General features: G+C 34.1%; 1 protein-coding gene across 1 annotated transcript in view; it reads left to right on the plus strand.

Annotated features, from left to right (window-relative positions):
- Positions 1 to 19,781, plus strand: part of ZNF804A (zinc finger protein 804A) — a 292,307-nt gene that overhangs the window by 223,700 nt on the left and 48,826 nt on the right. Inside the window, exon 2 of the mRNA XM_087434960.1 lies at positions 5,803 to 5,946. Coding sequence (XP_087291086.1) covers positions 5,803 to 5,946 — 144 coding nt within the window. The remainder of the gene's footprint in view (positions 1 to 5,802; positions 5,947 to 19,781) is intronic.

Below are 19,781 nucleotides of genomic sequence, written 5' to 3' on the forward strand. Positions count from 1 at the left end.
GACAGAGATGGAGCCAGGAACCAGGTAGAGTAGGACTTGTAGGTCGTTATGAGTATATTTATTCTAATAATAATTGGGGACTATTGGAGAGTTTTGAACTGAAGAATGATATTATCTTAAATTATTCTAGAAAATGTAGCTTTTCAGCAAGACATTCATAGAAAACACCAAAAAACTTATCATCTTAGCCCAGTTCTTCTTGAAAGTCAAGCCCAGGATAGAGACTTCTATGCAGGTAGTTTATTTGGAAAGTGATCCCAGGAAGCAGAAATGAAGTTCCAGAAAACTAGAAGAAGAAAGAAAAGAAAACTAGTATAAGGATATACTGTTTGCTGCTGTTACAAGTGACTGATGCTCCATCTCACTGGGATCCTCTGTGGAATCTGAGAAGTGTGTCTCAGAAATGTCTGCCTGATAGATAAAAGGGGAGATAATTTATCCATAAGTTCTTACCCCCATAGTGGTCAAGGGAGGACCTATATGGTATTAACTCCTCAGCACTCCCAGGTTGCACATTTGTTAGTGCTGAGGGGGGTCCCACAAGCTCCCATGCCATGAGTCAGAGGAGCCCTTGGACAGGAAGAGAATGATGCCTTGACACAGACTGGGGCAAAATGCAGTCCAGTGGTATTACATGCAGCTGCTGGCGACCGCCTCAGAACCAATCACTCAAGTAATGACCGGAACAAGAGATGTGGCCCAGACGATGTGCACTATTTTATAGGAGGTATAGATTATTGATTTCCAAATGAAATGTCTTCTGTCTGGATATTCTTCTAGAAGAGAACAGTTTTGCCATCTCTTCTTTGATTAATCTTTCCATTATAGTCAAAATTTCACAAAAGTCTTTTTTTTTTTTTTGCTTCTTTTCTTTCAAGAACCTATAATAAAATTTAGCCAGCATATAAATCATGAGAAAGCTTTTATTCTTGATGGGGCAATATCAGAGAGAGAGAGAGAGAGTGAGAGAGATTTTCCAAAGTATTTTAAGTGTTAATTGCATACAAATGTTCTTTTTAGGCACTGAAAGTAATTATATATTAACAGTGCCCAATCTATTTATATCTTTGCCATTTTAACTACCCTAAATAGAATATTTCTAGCAGAAATATCAGATATAACACATGATTACAATTACTATTTAGCAATGATAATTTGTATATGGAATAACTTGGTATTAGTGCTAAAAGTTTTCCCCCAATGACTGGGTACCACAATTCCAAGCATCAGCACAGCTGTTTTAATAATACTGTATGCGTAGTGCTGCTAGTTTCTGTTCTGTTTGTTTTTTATATACATGCAAAACAAGAAGAGAAGTGGTAATATTCTTTACTTATTATTATTTGTTGAGTGTCTGCCAATGCTGGTCTCTGTAAAAAGCCCTGGAGATACAGCAGCAAGCAAAACAGATACAAGTCCCAGCCCTCATGGAGCTCACGTTCTTCAGGGAAGTTTACTTGAGTGCACTGAGTTATGGATGCCTTTTAAGAGAGGTTGAATGTCATTTGATATATGTTATGCCAAAGCCACGATGAGATGCGTCATTTTGGAAAAGAAACTTTTCTCCCTTCGAAGTTCTACTTTGGTATTATTCATTTTTTATATACATAGTTATATATATTGGATGTATATATAATGGATGGAATGGCCCTGGAACCGTGGATAAACCATTAACTTCTCTGTTTCAATTTGCTGATCTGCAAATGTATTGCACTGCACGGTTGCTAATGCATACTAAAAAATTCTTGACTTTTATAACTTTGTAGTTATGCACTGCTTTCCTGAAAGGAAGGATTCCATCTTTACTGCTTTTAGATATATGTAAAATGTGATGGGTTTGGATGACCTAACTACAAGCAGCCTGTCCCTTTCTTCTTCACTTTCTGCCGTAACACTCAGTGGAACATTACAGAAGTTGTGCACATAGTTGAACAGAACAGCTTTGCCAGATAGAGGGAGAAAACTTGGGAATGAGAATATATGAGCAGCTGTGTTCCTCTTTCATCTCATTCAAATGTAATTCTTACCTTCTGCAGTGGGTTGGCTGTGTTGACTATGTGTTATTGTGCTTTATAACGTCAATCAATGCCTCTTTCAATATCATGCACAATGGAGGAAGGAGAAGGACCATGGAGCACTGGGGCATGTCACCTAAGGGCTGATTTTGTCTTCAGACATTTTAAAAAATGTATAATCAATGACAATACGTCTGACTCCTTTCCCTTATGACAAACATACAATAACTAGTCCTTCTGTTCTAGCGTTTTCTAGAATACAGCCCTGACTCCATACTGCAGTTCATATCAACTTGAAAGTTCTAGCTCCAAAATGTTCCTTCCTGTGTAATCTATTGCACCCTTCGCTGCAGCTCTGCTCTGTTTCTTTTACTATCTATAGGAGGAGAGAGAGAGAACAAGAGAATAATCACATGTCAAAATATTAGCAATGATTTTATTTAAGTGAAGGTCATATAAGAGTTTGTTGTCATATTCTTGTAATGTTTCTATAGTTCTGAACATTTTTTTCAAAATATTCATTATAATTTAAAATTTTAGCTGAAAAGTAAATTTCAATGAGGGATAAAACAAAGAGAGGGAAGACTTACAGAATAAAAGAGACTGAGAAACATCAGATGATGGTAATGTACAGGCCTTATTTGAATCCTATTTTGAACAAACTAGTTTAAAATATTAGACAATTGTAGTTATTTGAACACACTGAATGGATTTTTTTTTTAATTTTTTGTTTATTGCAGTAACATTGGTTTATAACATTGTAAAAATTTCAGGTGTACATCATTGTACTTCTATTTCTGCATAGATTACATCATGTTCACCACCAAAATACTAATTACAAGCCATCACCACACACATGTACCGAATTATCCCTTTCCCCCTCCTCCCTCCCCCCTTCCCCTCTGGTAACCACCAATCCAATCTCTGTCCCTATGTGTTTGTTTATTGTTGTTATTATCTACTACTTAATGAAGGAAATCATGCGGTATTTGACCTTCTCCCTCTGACTTATTTCACTTTGCATTATACCCTCAATGTCCATCCATGTTGTCACAAATGGCTGGATTTCATCGTTTCTTATGGCTGAGTAGTATTCCATTGTGTATATATACCACATCTTCTTTATCCATTCGTCCCTTGATGGGCACTTAGGTTGCTTCCAAGTCTTGGCTATTGTGAATAATGCTACAATGAACACAGGGGTGCATGTACCTTTACAAATTGGTGTTTTCAAGTTCTTTGGATAAATACCCAGCAGTGGGATGGCTGGATCGAACACACTGAATGGATTTTTGATGATAGTAAGAAGTGATTGATGTTTCTTTATTGTTTTTCTTTGTTTAGGTTTTGCGATGATGTTTTAAAAAAATCCTTTGATTTTAGAGATTCATACTGAAAGATTTGCAGATAACATTATATGAACTTGAGAATTTCCTTAAAAACTGTGTGGGTCAGAAGAAAGGATCTGAGATAGGATAAGATAAGATGAAACCAGGTTAGCCTGGAGTTGATCATTGTTGAAGCAGAGTGATGCCTATGTGCGGGTTATTATACTGTTCTCTCTAAATTTTTATGTGCTTAAAAGTTTAAATATAATGAAATCCTATGAATGAGATTATTTGGGTTCAAATATGAGGAAATGTCTAGAATACACATCTCTATAATTTTAATGAGGATTAAATGAGTTAATACATCCAAGCTCTTAATCAGTGACTGACCCTAAACAAGCCCTGAATAGATGTTAGCTATTATTTTTAGATTTGTTTTTCTCTTCAAAGCTAGGCTAAGGCTAAAATTTTTGAAGAATGCAATTTACCTAAGAATCTCAGTTTGCTTTACTCAAAAGTTTCCTGCTTTTGTGGAAAAAATAAGTAGGAAACAACTATTGCTTCTCTGGAGGAATATCAGGCCTAGGAAGAAAAAAAGAAACTTGCACCGTTACAAGAAATAACCAAATATTTAGAGAGAGGAAGTAGCTTAACTGTAATTATAATTAATGGAGAAAATCAACTAGGTTACAAAGAAATTGCTGTTAAAGAATATTATTTTGAGAGCTAATTTAGCTTTGAGCCAAAATTTGTTGCCATTATAATATAACTCATATTGATTGGAATTTTATCTCTGCTTCACACACTTTAGCCATGAAATCATAGTACTTAATTTTTGTTTCATTTAAATTGGCTAATCCACAGAGTATTATTTTGAAGTCTTTTAAAAATTCAGAAAGCAGTTTAGATCTATATGACTTGTTTTCAAATTAACTTTTTAAAAACATATTGGAAGTCATCAAAAAAATAAGAGGAAATATTTCACAAATCTGCTGAGAAATGGTAAATTAATTATTGAAATTGATGGAATCATATATGAATGATTTGAATGATTTTGTAATTTATCACTTCTTACTCTGTAGTTGATAAAACTAGTAAAACATAATACATCACCATCTTTCCAGTGAGAAAGTGGGGTATGTATTTATAGATTACGGCCAATGTATTTATTGATTACTACAAGGTATGCTACAAAGTATACACAAATAATGGTGAACATTATGATATGTGATGTGTACATAAATATATAGTACAATAATGTAAGGAATGTACTAGTCATTATTAAATTACAATTAACAAACCACTTTTAAATTTTGTAGAAGCAATTTAAACACTCAAACTATGAGTCCTTTCTGGCCCCTATGTTTAGTGACAGGAAAATTGTCATTGCCATAGAAAGGACTGTGTCATTTCATCTCCTCATCCCAGTGGCTGAGAGAATCAGTGCCTTACGGCAGCGCATAAGAGGCCTGAATATGTAGTGATTTTGAATTTTAAAGGAATTGACTATAAGAAAATCTGTAAATTAGAAACATAATATATTCTATGGTAGGGATTGAAGTTTAAGTTTTCTTCATATCAGCACTTCAGAGAAAGACTTGGGCAATGTTTCAACATGTAAAATTTATTCATGTCTGTCAACGTTAACATTTAAGGAGGCATGAAATAGCAAGTAAATTTAGATTTAAGAAAATCTAAGAGCAACAGCCAAACATTTTGCTATTTTATGTTCGTAAATGAAAGCTAATGATAACTGACTACGTTTTTCCTCTTTCCTGGGGTTTGATTTTATAGCCATCTTTATTTACTGTGAGCATGATGAAAGCTATCTGCTTAGACAGTTTAATCCTTTTCAGTTTAGGTAAATAACTTGCAGAAAAGAATCTCATTTTCTAAAGACTAGAGAATATATTAAAGTTCAACCTAAATTGATATGGGTCAAGACGAAAACATTAGTGGAATGAAATCTAGTTGGGATGAATATTACTATATAGATATTTAAGGAAAGAAACAAGCAAACAAAAATAAAAAACTTGAATATTTGTGCATCAATATGGACCTCTTCAAACAGGGCACATTTTAGATGTTGTTCAGAATTTACAAGTTTTATGTTAACTAAGCCATTGCCAAAAATCGGCAGTTGAATAAACATAGCTATAGAATTTTCCTTTTTTTTTCTATGCTAACGTAGTGTAGGAACGCTATTCTATTTCTTTCTATGGTTTGCTTTTCTTCTCTGTATTTCTCCTATTCTTTCCATCATTTATTTTGGCTTCTTCTGTTAATCTTTTATTTCCTTTAACTCGTAATTTCTTCTAATTTGGTTTGCTGGTATTTGCTTTATTTTTCTCTTTGTCTGTTACATTCTAACTCGTTATTATACTAAAGCTGACAACTGTCAGAACAAAGTAAACTCAGGGGAGAGCTAATTGCTTCTTTCCTTGAAACTTTACTTTTAGGGCTACGCTGGGAAGGAGAACACCATAGCGAAAGCTCTGGAAGACCTGAAGGCCAATTTTTACTGTGAACTCTGCGACAAGCAGTACTATAAGCATCAGGAATTTGACAATCACATTAACTCATATGACCATGCTCACAAGCAGGTAAGAAAGACATGTCAAAAAAAATCTGGTATTTCTGAGCTTTTGTAATGGTTTGAATTGTGCAGTTTGTATGAATATGATATTTTTGTTAATTTTTCTTTGTTTTATAGTTTTTAACGATGTCATTCCGGGCTAATGATTCGATGACTTATAGCAAAAGACACTTCTTTTTAAAGCACCAAAAACAAATTCTGAGATAAACGACCAACACAAAGAAATGTCATTCAGTTGCCTTTTAGTGATTCACAGTATTTTAAAAATTGTATTCTATATTTAGATCCTCTAAATATCTTAAAATTTGTTAATTTTTAAATATTTTAGTCAACTAATTACATTTATTAAATATAAATGCATTTATTCATAGTTCTTTATCAAAAGCATTTTTCATCTAAACTACCATAAAACATGAAAAAAAATTGGTATGGTAAAACCAGTGCAGGGTTATTGGTTAAATAAGTACTTAAAATGTGTATGATTTAGTTTATTTTAATATTATTTTCACTTCCTTATCAGTTGTAAATACCAGACTGAGTTTTTTTGAGCATTCTACATAAAGATGAGTTTAAAACAGTGATGTCAGAATTGAAGTTAACAATACAGATTCCATTTTCTCATATGTTTTACGTTTATCAATGCAACTTCACATCCTGTTTAGCTAACTTGATATGACACAGCAGTCCTAGTTATTATCAATTTATAAGTATTTTCCTTTTGGCCATCACTGAGAAATATCATCCACATATCATTTTGGTATTAACAAAAGGCACATTTTTAATCCATGAACTTGCACTAACTTTCCACTGTCAGAGTTATTTAGCATAAGTAATAAAGAGTAGGGGGAAATGGTCCCCTTCAATGCTTATGAACCAATTGTATATATTTTCTTTTGCTGTCAATCTTTCCATTCTCTCACGTCAACAGAACTGTACTGGGGGAGGCTGTTGTAGCAAGAAAGTTAGCCTTCATTTACAGACATAATTAATTAATGTATACTAAACTTAACGATCTGCCCTTGCCTTTTTTTTTCATGGTAGTAGACCCACTGGCATGCAAGTTAAGGGAAAAGTTTTAATGGAAATATCACTCCTTTTCTTACATAAAAGTGCATACATATAAATATATCCTTGCTTGATTTGAACACTAAAATTCATCAGGAAATAGTAATCATTTCATTCTACAGTTACTGGTATTTGTTTTATAAGAAGATTCTGGAATGCTGTGCCTGATGTGGTAAATCTGAGAAAGTTGTTCCTCTGATTTTTCCTAAGTACCTAAGAGCACAAGATATGTTATTACACATTTGTTTCATTGTGTAAACTAGGTATGTGGGAATGTGTGCATGTGTGTTTGTGTGTGTGTGTTTTAAGAATGTCTTACTAGCTATTAATATCCTTTGCCACAGAATGCTGCATTCAGCCATAGGTTGTCTGGAAGATCTAACTCAAATTATCATGAGGACCTTTCCAGTTCCATGTTCTTAGTGAAGTTAGGATACTACATACTGTACATAGACAAGCTAAGGGAATTCAGGCTGGATCTATGTTGTTATTTTGAAGTTTCAGAGGGTTCACTTTTGATAATGGTCGGGGGCATCAGACCCTAGGAACAGATACTCTGTCTAAATGGCCATGAAGTCTGGTAGATGGCAGAGTCTTATTTGATAAATTTAACGTGAGACAATGTTATAGTAGCTGAAAATATTTAAAATCCACATGATCATTACATTCCCTCCCTATAGGATAGTGGCACATCTTTGAGAGTGTCTTCCTAGAGAATACTGTCCCTTTTCTGGGCAAAGACCTCACCCCCGTGACAGCTGTCTATATTTCTACCACATGACTGCAACACCTTGGCCACTTTGAATGAAGTAGAAGAGGACAAAATTTGGAGGTGGACGATTCAGATATTTTTCCCCTGAGAACTTGAAGTTGAGATACAAAAAAAGAAAAAAAAAAAATCTGTCTACTGTCTGAATATGGCTGGGCCTAACACTTGAAAATATAATTCTGTGGCAGGGCTAAGTGCATTGAAAAGCTGAGAAAGTTGGTTTGTATCAAGAGAAATAAAGCAAATGCACAGAGAATGAGATTTCAGTGGCCATGTCACAACTCAAGGAAAGTGAGTTTGGAAGCAGCAATTTTGATTCCAAATGGCTTTCAGGTAAAAACCGTTTTTGCAACAATTTTATTTGTAGGGCCTGTCCTTGGATTCTGAGAGATAGTTCAGCTTACTACTAATAAATGAACTTAAAAGGAAAAACAAAATAAAACTTTAGCTTAAAACTTATTATTCTTGCAACCAAAAAAAAAAACACTCTTCATAAAATATTAACCTGTTGGCTGAGTAAAGCAATCTTTTTGGTTTCCAATAGAAATCACACAGGAGTCAGGTATACTTGAAGTCCGTATTACCAGCACTTAGCATTCAGGTAGGAAAACCTACCTGTGGTTAGGGCACTTGTTGAAGGGAATTAGAAAAAGACAAAGGGGCCACACATCTGCTACATTCCCTCCCTACAGAGATGTGGTTCCAAGGGCCACCAGATGCGGGGAGAAAGGGAGGAGTTACTGGTGGAATGAGTCCCAGCCCTGCTACTTCCCTCCTTGGGTAAATAAGCAAAGCCTCAGTTAACTCCATTATTCATTGTTAGGGAGAATAAATGAGAGAAGACACACGAATTCACTTCGCAGAGCACGTGGAAAATAGTAAAAGCTCAATACTTAATTAGTTTTTATGATTACTACTTACTAAAATCTATTTTCTCCTAGAATGTTTGGGACAGTGACAGTTTGCCTTTGAGACTGCCTTTATTTAGGCTTCCCAATAAGGATCGATTTTTGCTTCAAAAAGGCTAATAGAGTCTAAAACACAGCCAGGTAATCTCGACCTAAGAGCTGTTATGCCTGCCTCGTGTATCTTTGCACATCTGTGTTATGACAGAATATGGGTTGCGTTTGAAATCTCAGCTTCAAAGGAAAATCTGTTTCTCTCATCGACATGCTCTTTGGATAACTTCAAAATCTCCCTCAAGCTAAGACTTGTTAACACTAAGACTTGTTATCACTAAGACTTGTTAACACTAAGACTTGTTATCACTAAGACTTGTTAACAGAGTTAAAAAAAAGGAAGAGACACAAGTGTACGGAGGTGATCACAATAGTTCACAATTTAGGGTTCATTTTTGGCATATTTTCTTTTTAACTTTGAAACTCAAAAGCCATTGGACTCTAACCCTTGAAGGGCAAGGATTGTTTCTTTTATGTCTTCATCCCTCACAGCATCTAGTGTAGCATCTAGCACAGTTCAGACACCCAATGAATGCTTCCCATATAAATAAATGTAAAAAGGCTAGAGTCATGTTCCTTTTGAGATTTTGTAATAAGCCACAGTTTTGAGGTAGGTAATAGTTTTAAAAGAATAAAATGATTTATTTATAGATTTATACTTAGATGAAACTATCTGCAAGGAGAATATTATTTATGAAGATGGAGTGACTATTATAAGATGGATGAGTTATTTGAACTCCTCCACATTTACAAGCAATTTTCCTTCATAACAGTGATGTTATTGATTATAATATAGCAATGGTTTAATAGCATGTATCATGTGCCTTCTTCAAAGTGCTTCCTATACACAAAGCTATTGCATCTCAATATATTTTGGATTTATATATATATATATATATATTTTTTTTTTTTGCTTGAGGAAGATTGTCACTGAGCTAACATCTGTGCCAATCTTCCTCTATTTGTATGTGGGATGCCACCACAGCATGGCTTGATGAGCAGTGTGTAGGTCTATGCCCAGGATCTGAACCCGCGAACCCCGGGCCACCCAAGCGGAACATGAGAACTTAATTACTACACCACTGGGCTGGCCCCAGTGAGTCGTTTTTCATGTGAGAAAATTATTAAAAGCAAATACTTTCAGAAATGTCTTTGAGGTTTCACTTTCAGCAGGGTAGCACACAAGAAACTCCAAAGGACCTTTGTACTACAAAATAAATATACCTTCCACACTACAAATTTTGTATTAAATTGCTGAGTTTCTAGGAAGGATATCTCCAAAGAGCTGTCCCACTACCATGGGGTGGGGGTAGAGGGCTGTAGAATAGGAAGCTACCAGCTAAAATCTGGGAATGAAGTAAGAGTAACTTACAACATGTGAAACTGAATGAAGAGTAAATGCCACTATGAGCTTTGTAGTCTGGAAATGAACCGTGGATAGCAGTTGGTAAACCCTGACTAAGACTTTTGGATCAAAATAAATATTACCCGTAGTTCCTGTCTGAAACATACACAAATTACTCTGGAAAAGAAACAACTTCAATTTAGATTTTCCACAGAATGGGATTAACAAAATAGATCACAAAGATTAAAACACACACACACACACACACACACACACACACACAAAGAGGATAATGACTGAGAGTCAACAGAAAAAAAATTACTTAGATATTGGAATCATAATATATATACACATATATATTCATTTCATAAAATTCAGTAACTATTCGTGCAAGAACTCTTTAAAATCAAGAATAAAGCTTTCTTAATCTGACAAAAACTATTTCATACATATAGAAATACCATTCTTTGTGATAAAATACCAGAAGCATTCTCTTTAGGATTAGAAATAAGACGACACTTATTACCCTTTGAGTAGTACGCTTCCTTTGAGTAGTATACTGAGGTCCTCGAGAAGAAACAAACAAACAAAAATGAACAACAACAACAAAATAGAGATTGTAATGCAGAAATAAGACTATCATTATTTTATTCCACATGCTGTGATGGTCTAATAAGAGTTTAGGAAGCTCTCTGGCTGTAATATTGTATTTCTATACTTTCAACAAATTTTTAGAAAATAAAAATAAATATGATGAGAAAAGCAACAAACATTATAAAGCACTTAAAGATAAACATAAAAATATCTTTCAACTCTTTATTAGGAGAATTAGAAAATTATTTTTGAAATTCATTAAATGGATGGACAAAAAGTGATCATATATTTCATATATGCAAAAACAGACACAATCATAAAGATACCAATTTGCCCCCAAACTGATCTCAGATTCAACAAGCCTGTAACCAAAATCTCAATATGGTTTTTTAATGAACTGTGCAAACTGATTCCAAAATTTATATGTAAAAATGAATATAGTCCTAAAAGGGCAACTAAAAGGGGGGAGATTTGTCCTACCAGATACCAAAACTATTCTAAAAACCTCTATTGGTGCAACTATACAGAGATTGATGAATGGAACACAAATCTAGAGTTATGGCACAAAGATCCACTCGTGTTTGGAAATTTGTTAAATGACAGAGGCAGAAAGCAGATCAATGGTGAAAAGATATACTTCCCCAAAAATGGTATGTGATGATTGGTTGTCTATATTTTTAAAAATATTGAAAGCATAAAGCATTGTAGAAAAGATTGATAGCTTTAACTACATCGAAAATAATATTTTATTACAAGAAATTTTTAATAAAGTAAAAAGATAAGCCATAAATTGGGAAAATATATTTACAATGTACACATCAAGAAAGTTGTGGTATTCAGATCTTATTAAAAGTTATGAATACATAAGAAAAATAAAAACAGCCCAGTGGAAAACTGGACAAAAATTAGGGGACAATTTACAAGATGAAAGACTAAAGACCCATACATGTGTTAAAAATCGGTCAAAAATAAGCAAGAATTTTATACCCACCAGATTGGAAAAATAGGTTTGATGATATCAAGTGATGATGTGGATCAACGGAAAATCTTACCCATCATTAGTGAATTGATTTGGCAGCTCAGGAAAAGAATCTAATAAATTTGTATATTAACATGCCAAAATAAAACAAACACCTCTTATTAGTAGTAATATATATGAACAACAAAATTTGTAAATAAATTATGATATATTCATAAAATGCAAAATTATTCCGTAGTGCAAATAAACTAAGTATAGGTAAACATAACATCAAAGAATCTTAGAAATATAATATTGAGTGAACGAAAAGTTGTAAAAGACTACACACTTTTCATATTGTTCAGAATAAAGAAAAACAATGCTATTGTTTTTAAGCTTATAAGCATGTGATTGAGCTCTCTTTGGGAAATGGAAAATAGGAAATACAAAACTCAGGATAGTGGTTACTTCAAGGGAATGATGTAGGATAATGTGATACCAAAGGAGCATATGAGTATGTGAACTATGTTCTAATTCTTAAACGGATAGTGGGATCAGGATTATTCAACTTAGTACAATGCTTCATATAATTGCACATATCAAATACTACAAAGAAAATTTTTAAACAAGAAAATATCATGGTCAAACAAATATTATGTTCTCAAAGTCTCTGAAATTATTCTATCGTAGTTATATTCAGAGTGCGTGAACTTAACCACTAAGCCACCAGGCCAGCCCTCATACTTATGTTTATATAATACACTTTATTCAAAAGCACAGAATTTTATTTACATACATAAAATGTAATTTTAGGCTGATAAATGAGAGTTTAAATGTAGATTATTATTTTAAGCCACACACACATACACAATAATAATTAATTTATTGTTTTAAAAACGTAGGTTGGGGCCAACCTGGTGGCATAGTGGTTAAGTGCACGTGCTCCGCTGCAGCATCTGGGGTTCGCAGGTTTGGATCCCAGGCGCGGACTGATGCACCACTCGTCAAGCCATGCTGTGGCTGCGTCCCATATAAAGTAGAGGAAGATGGGCACGGATGTTAGCCTAGGGCCAACCTTCCTCAGCAAAAAAGAGGAGGATTGGCACCGGATGTTAGCTCAGGGCTGATCTTCCTCACACATACACACAAAAAAATAGGAAACAGTTTTTCATAATAGGAAATACACTATTTTAAGGATAAATATACATCCCAATATCCTAGGACAGTTTCACTTTATACCCACCATCCCGGTTTAATTATTACTAGTGTCCTTATTTAGATAATAAATAATATGGTTGCAATAGATACGTCTATTGAAAAGCAGCAATATTTTTGAACTTTTTTATTTTATTTTATTTTGGTGAGGAAGATCAGCCCTGAGCTAACATCTATTGCCAATCCTCCTCCTTTTTTTGTTTTCCCCCAAAGCCCCAGTAGATAGTCGTATGTCATAGTTGCACATCCTTCTAGTTGCTGTATGTGGGATGCGGTCTCAGCATGGCCAGAGAAGCGGTGCGTTGGTGCGCCCCTGGATCCGAACCCGGGCCGCCAGTAGTGGAGCGCACGCACTTAACCGCTAAGCCACAGGGCCGGCCCTCGACACTTTTTAAAAAGATAGAAGTTTAAAGGCAATGGCCTAGTAAGGCTGATTCTTCATGTTACTTATATATTTACTCAAACTCTGGAAATGTCAAACAGGATTTAAAAGAATGTCTAAACTATCATATACTTGGCATATATATTTTTTGTTTGAGGGAACTATGTAAACATACATGCGTTTGTGTAGCAAATGCATTTGAAGAGTGAAGAGTACCCCAGGCAGGCTCCGTTACAAACTTCTGATGTGGGCGAAGTTTTTATCTTTGCCTTCCCAGGGCTCCATTTCTGCATCTATATACAGAGGGTTTAGACTAGATGACTTTCATTGGCTTTTCTGGATCTAAAATTTGAAAATTCTATATCATCCACTATAATACATAGATAAGGCCTATGGGTTCATTGTAAATAATCAATATGTATTTAATTCTCAATTCCACATTTCCTAAGTGATTCTCTCATATGAAAAGATGATGAAAATAGTTGCCAGTGAAGTTATGTCATTCTGAATTCTAGTCATTGAGATTTAAAAAAAAAAAAGAAGTGGGAAACTCAGCATCAGGTAAAAAGAAAAGATTTTCCTCTATACCCTTTCCCTTGTTCGTCTGCCCTTAAACTGAAGCCGTACTGCGTCTGTCTTCTCACCTGGCAGCCCATGGGCAATTCAGAGTTATTTTCCCTGTAAGAGATTTGTCACACTGGTGCTATGAAGAGATAGAAAAGGGAATGATTGCCTTATTGCTGCTGCCCCTCAAACATTTTGATTTTTGCTTTAGCAGCTTCAGTGTGGCTGAAATATCTCCCCAAAGGCACCAAAGTGACCTTTACCCAGCAAGTCAAGATCACTGCTTTACAGCGTGCTGTTTTGTTCTGCTCCGGGGGACGTCCTGCTCAGGCTGGGTTGCTGGAATTTGCTGTTCCTGCAGGGACGTGTATTACTGTAGAAATGGAGCCACTTTATTCTCAAATTTGAACATTTCATAATAATTTAAACTTCTGTTTAGTAATCCGATACTTGAGAAAGAAATCACTTCCTGATATTTGGGTATAAAGTTACATCTGCAAAATAATATTTAAAGGTTAAAAAGAAAATATAAACCATAGGTAAAGCAATGCATGATTCAATCCATTTCACACATCTTCCCTGGGATTTTACTTGTGATGTGTACTCAAAACTAATTGTACTCTTATTTTTTTTAACCATTTTGAGGATCAGAACAAGGGAAAGACATATAATTTCCCCTACAGAACCTTCCCGCCGCCCAAAAACGACTGCCCCAAGAGAAGCACACATTTGTCCAGCTAATCATGGAACTGTGCTGTTTTGACATTTCAAATTCAAAGCCATGATTTGAATAGAATTAAACTGCAGGTTTTGTCCATTCTTGAGTCTGAGCCAGACTCTGGATAAAATAATCATCTCTGGTATCTGAACTGATGCCATTTTCAAAAATCTTCTCCAGTTCAACGCTCCTTCCCTTCCATCTTCCACCATCTCTTAGGTTGATGGCTGTTTATTGAGTCAATCAATGTTGAGGATGGCTGAAAAATACTACACCTATAAATGAAGGTTTCTGATCTATGTTACCTAAATATACTTATGCCATAAAAGAGTAAAAAAGAAATAGACTACAGTAGATAAATGCACCTAGTATTAGAGATTTCATTTCGTAAATGTCAATTATACATTGTAAGCCAATAAGAAATATTATTCTACCCCTCTGTGTTTGTTACCACTAAAATTTTTATTTTTGTAAAACAACAACAGCAATAACTGTAAGGAAACCATTTTAAGTCAAAGTGGTGTATCTTTATTTTTATTGTAATGATTATTTATTACCTTTTGGAAGTATATTCTTACTGTAGGTTACATAGTGACTTGGTTGGTGGCATCAATAAAATTGTATACCTTAATTTTACTATTTCATTTTTATTGTACAATGTTGATGATTTTAAAAAATATGTTTTGTGAGAATATATCTATTTTGGGAAATAGTTTATTTATAGATTTTTATACACTTTCTATTATATAGATTGATTTATACTTTCTCTTTAAAAAAAGAATTTTGAGACAGATTCTAGGAATTATTCATAATGACATCAAATTTTCAAGAAGAAAATTGATCCAGAAAAATATATTTAAAATCTAAGATTAACGTAATGTGAGAATTTGGGAGCAGTACTTAGCTTTGAGCGTCCTGAAAATCAAATTTTTTTCTCCTGATCAGATCTAGAATCAAACCTTAAATTATCTGCTCAGAGGATTACCTCATAATATATCTCAAGATTCTCCTGGCTTCTAAAGAAATTAAGATATCAGGATTTTTTCTCTTTGTGATAGGAGGTGGAGATGGCATGGAGCAAAGAAACTTTAATTCCAGCTGAATTAACATTTGTTATTAGAATCACCAATAAAGCTTTAAAAAATAGTAATGTCCAAGTCTGGTATAGGTCCACTGCATATATCTTATGTTTGAAGCTTTCCAGGTGGTTGTTATATGAGGCCAGGTTTGAAAAGGTTAGTGGAGATACCACAGATCATGAGGTTACTATTTAAGTTGCCATCTGATGGCGTGTTGCATGCTTCTGTGATAGAGAGGGGTAGCAAAAGTACATTTCTTCTTGTTCCAGAACAATTGTTGGAAAAATAATAGAAAGTGGAAGGAGAAATAAGAAAAGAGAATGGAGAGAGAAGCAATTAGGCGTGTGCTTTCTGATTTCTCCTCTCCAGGCAATGACCCAGAGAAGGGCACATGTATTACAAAGATATGGAGAAAGTAGGGACTCTGGAAAGAGAATGACTTTTGGGCTGCCTGCTCCATACCAATATGAAACTCAGCCATTAATAAAATAAACTTGGCAGCAGAATGTGTTTAAGCAACAAGCTTTACTTTTTGGTCTCCAGGAAGCTCTGTTTAAATATACAATGAATAGTGCCCAAAATTTCCCCTTGCCCTTTTGGGGGAACTCAGAAGGCAACTGATTTGAGAACTGATGATCTTGCTATGGAGAGGAAAGAGACGTAGGTAGATTACCTGAGCAGGAGGGAGGGTATGACTAGATTCAGAGATGTCTATCTTGCCAGTGAGAACTAACATAGCGTTGAATTTAAGCCACATGAAGAGGGCTACCAAGTCTTCATCAAAGTGAGAAAGAACAGACAATGGGATACAGCAGGTGTTGACTTCAGAAATGAAGGCAGCAACATGACCTGTGGTTGGAGAAATCAGGTTCTATAGCTGGAGAGTTTATGGATCTTGGCTGCCAAAAGCTCCTGTAAATTCTCTTCTGTCGCCCCACACTCCCGGGAACTAAGAATACTTGGACGGAATAAGGAGAATAAATAGGAAATTAAAGATACTTAGCAGTTATTCCAAAAAAGTTGTCATCGTTAAATTATCCATTTAAATATGAGTTGGAATACCATTCATTTTCTACTACCCAGTGGGGGATGGCTCAGGTGGTGGGAAGGTAATTTATTTAGAAAATAAAGAAGCAAACATGTCTTTTCACATCTGCGCCATAATATATAGAAATTTTTCAACCAGTTACATATTTACCAATGAGCATTTTATTGTTTATTTTACAAATATACATATATATATATTATTTTTCAAGCTATGACAATGACCAAGCCCAACCAAATTGCCACGATATTCCAAATTATATCAAATTTGATCATGAATAAATGAAAAGTAAACAGTCTATGGAATTGCTCACTTAGTATGTTTGCCTGGCTACTTTAATATTTACCTATGTTTAAGCATATGGCGAACTATTACATTTAGAAGTCACCAGCTAGTATCTTAAACATAACAAAATTTCAATAATCTAGATAATTGTTACAAGAACAAATTATATCTATATTTATACAAACAAACAGTAATGCCTCATGAAGTACTAGAAATAGAGAATAAGAAGATGAAGGCAAAAAATGTATATATACATATTTATTTACATATGTATGGTTATTATGTATGTTACAATTCATCTGCATTCTTCCTTTATCCAAGAATACAAATATTTGCAGTCTTGGTAATTCTGAGGTTGGTAGTGAATATCTCCATGAGCAGCTTTGACAAAGGAGAATTCTGGAAATCTTTGATTCATTGCATTTATGTAAAATTGGTTTCTTTATTATGATCACACCCTCCGCTGGTAGAACATAGTGATGTTTGAAACTCTATCTCTAAGAAACATTTCCTTTCTTGAAATAAATGTCTTTCTACTGCATGTTTGGATCATCTATGCTTTTTCAAGTTGCCCAAAGTATGACACCTTTTTTAAAAAATCTGGACTTTGGAGAAGTCATAAAATTGGCAAACACAAGTTATTGTGTGACGTGGTGTCATCAGTTCTTCATATTCTGAAATTCTGTTGTTGTCACTGTAATCATTCAATGGATGGACAATTTCTGAGATGCCACGTATGATTATCATAAAATTGTTATATAAACCTCAAGATGACTCTAATAGAAATGTTTGTTCTAAGAAAGGCAGGAAATAGTCTTAAAATAATATGGGTTATTCATAGTTAAATCACATAATCCTATTTCCAAATGACCATGGCTTGGAAATAGTAGTTACTCTTTTCATATTCCATAAGGTAAAGTTCTAGTCATTTTCTCACCATTTTATCCTACGCACCTAATACAATATCTTTTCCTTCTAAAAACACACAAGGCTAATCATCATTTTAACACTTTCTATTTTCCAATCTTCCTCCTTTTAATTTCAATATGATCTAATCTACTTGAAAGTAGCACTTTTCCCTAATGATGACACTCTGTTCTTAGTGGTGGAGACTGATTTTTTTAACACCTCCGTGTTCTGTGCTGCATGTGTCACCACGGCTTTGCCTCGTTTTCTCCTGGTGTAACCAGCAGTACTCAAAATCTTTTTCTAGCGTGTAAAAAATTGCCTAAGGCTAATTTAAAAATAGTTGATGCTATGTAAAGATAATTCTTCATAGACTGTACCTTGGAATATGTCCAAATACCATTATTTAACATTAAATTTTGATAATTAGTACATAAAAGTAATGATGAAATTTGCCCTGAGAAGTAAAGCAGAATTTCAAACAAAACTATCCATGAATTTTTCCCAACTTCTACCCATTATCCTACCTCTCATCTCCATCTTCTGCCCAGTTGTTGAAAATCAAACACATAAGAAATGTGTCATATATGTGTCCGTTGGAGAGCACATGCGAAGCTCATTTTCAGGATTGGTCTGCTGTGCCCCCACTCTCACTAAAGCAACCTGCCTTTTCAAATCCTTTCTCAGCCTGATTCTCTAGTATCTCTATTTGTTTGTGTGTATTCTGAGCATAAACACCTAATTTCAAAGTGAGGTGTGTATATGAATTTTCAAGAATTTGACCTGAATCTGTACTGTGTTGTTTTAAGTTTGAACAGCACTGTGTCACAATCCTGGAGTCCAGAGCTTCCTGCGAGTACCGATGGCTGCCTACAAAAAGAGACCAATGTTTCAGGCACTGGGAACTCAGAGATTTTCTTGTTGTTGTTGATGTTTGTTTGTTTTTGTTGGAGGACTATGAAAAGAAGGAAAAATGGCAGAAAAGATAGACTATGAGGAGAAAAGAGAGTAGCTAACCTGGTAAATCTAATTGCCCTCATATAATTCTTTTTGTTCAAAGACGAAATGTTAAAAATTACTTAAATTTGCATGACTTGCTATTTCTTTTCACTTTTGATTTCATTTAAAAAAAAATATATATATATACTTTTCTTATATATATATCTAACCATTTTGAGAACTGAAAAAAAAATTTTCACGTTTGTTTACCCTGGTAACAAATTGATTTTTTCCTAACTTTCTTCACATGTGCATATTTTTAGGTAGATACAATTTTGCACAATATAGCATTCATTTTAACATTGTAAATAGAATTTTTCCATTTTTACAGAATTTTCATAAGAATAATTTTAATGGATTCATAATATCCCATCAAGTATTTTTTTTAACTTAACCATTCCTTATTGTTGGATTTGAGTTCTTTCAATTTTTTATGATTCTGATGATCTAATTACTCTTCTACTTGCTTCAGATTCTCAATTTTTAACCCTGCAAGATCCCAAAATATGAAATATAGAAATAAAGAAATGATGTTACGTTTCTTGGTTTTATAAAATACCTAGCAATCTATGGAGACCTGACATAATAATTTCATAGAAATAATTTTCAAAATGGTCACGCATGTCAAACTTTTCTTAATTAACAATTTTATTTTTGTCATAGTCAAAAGAAATCTTTTTTTTCAACATGGCAGGACTCATTTAATATGAAATTTAATTATTAAAATAGTGACATTTGATATAAATTTAATTTTGTAGGTTTATATTGCAGATACTGTGTATTAAAGATGTGTATGTTAACATGCATGTATATTTTTATATTTAAGTATAGATATAAATATATATTAATGTGTACTGAAGGTAAACACACACAAATACATATGTCTGTGTGAATGTTTTGTTTTTGTTTTGGTGAGAAAACCATTGTCACTGTTATTTAATGTTGCCTCTTTTTCCATT

This window comes from Ceratotherium simum, chromosome 9 (assembly GCF_057802395.1).
Source record: "Ceratotherium simum simum isolate JZ-2026a chromosome 9, ASM5780239v1, whole genome shotgun sequence".
In the NCBI taxonomy this organism is placed as follows: Eukaryota; Metazoa; Chordata; class Mammalia; order Perissodactyla; family Rhinocerotidae; genus Ceratotherium; species Ceratotherium simum.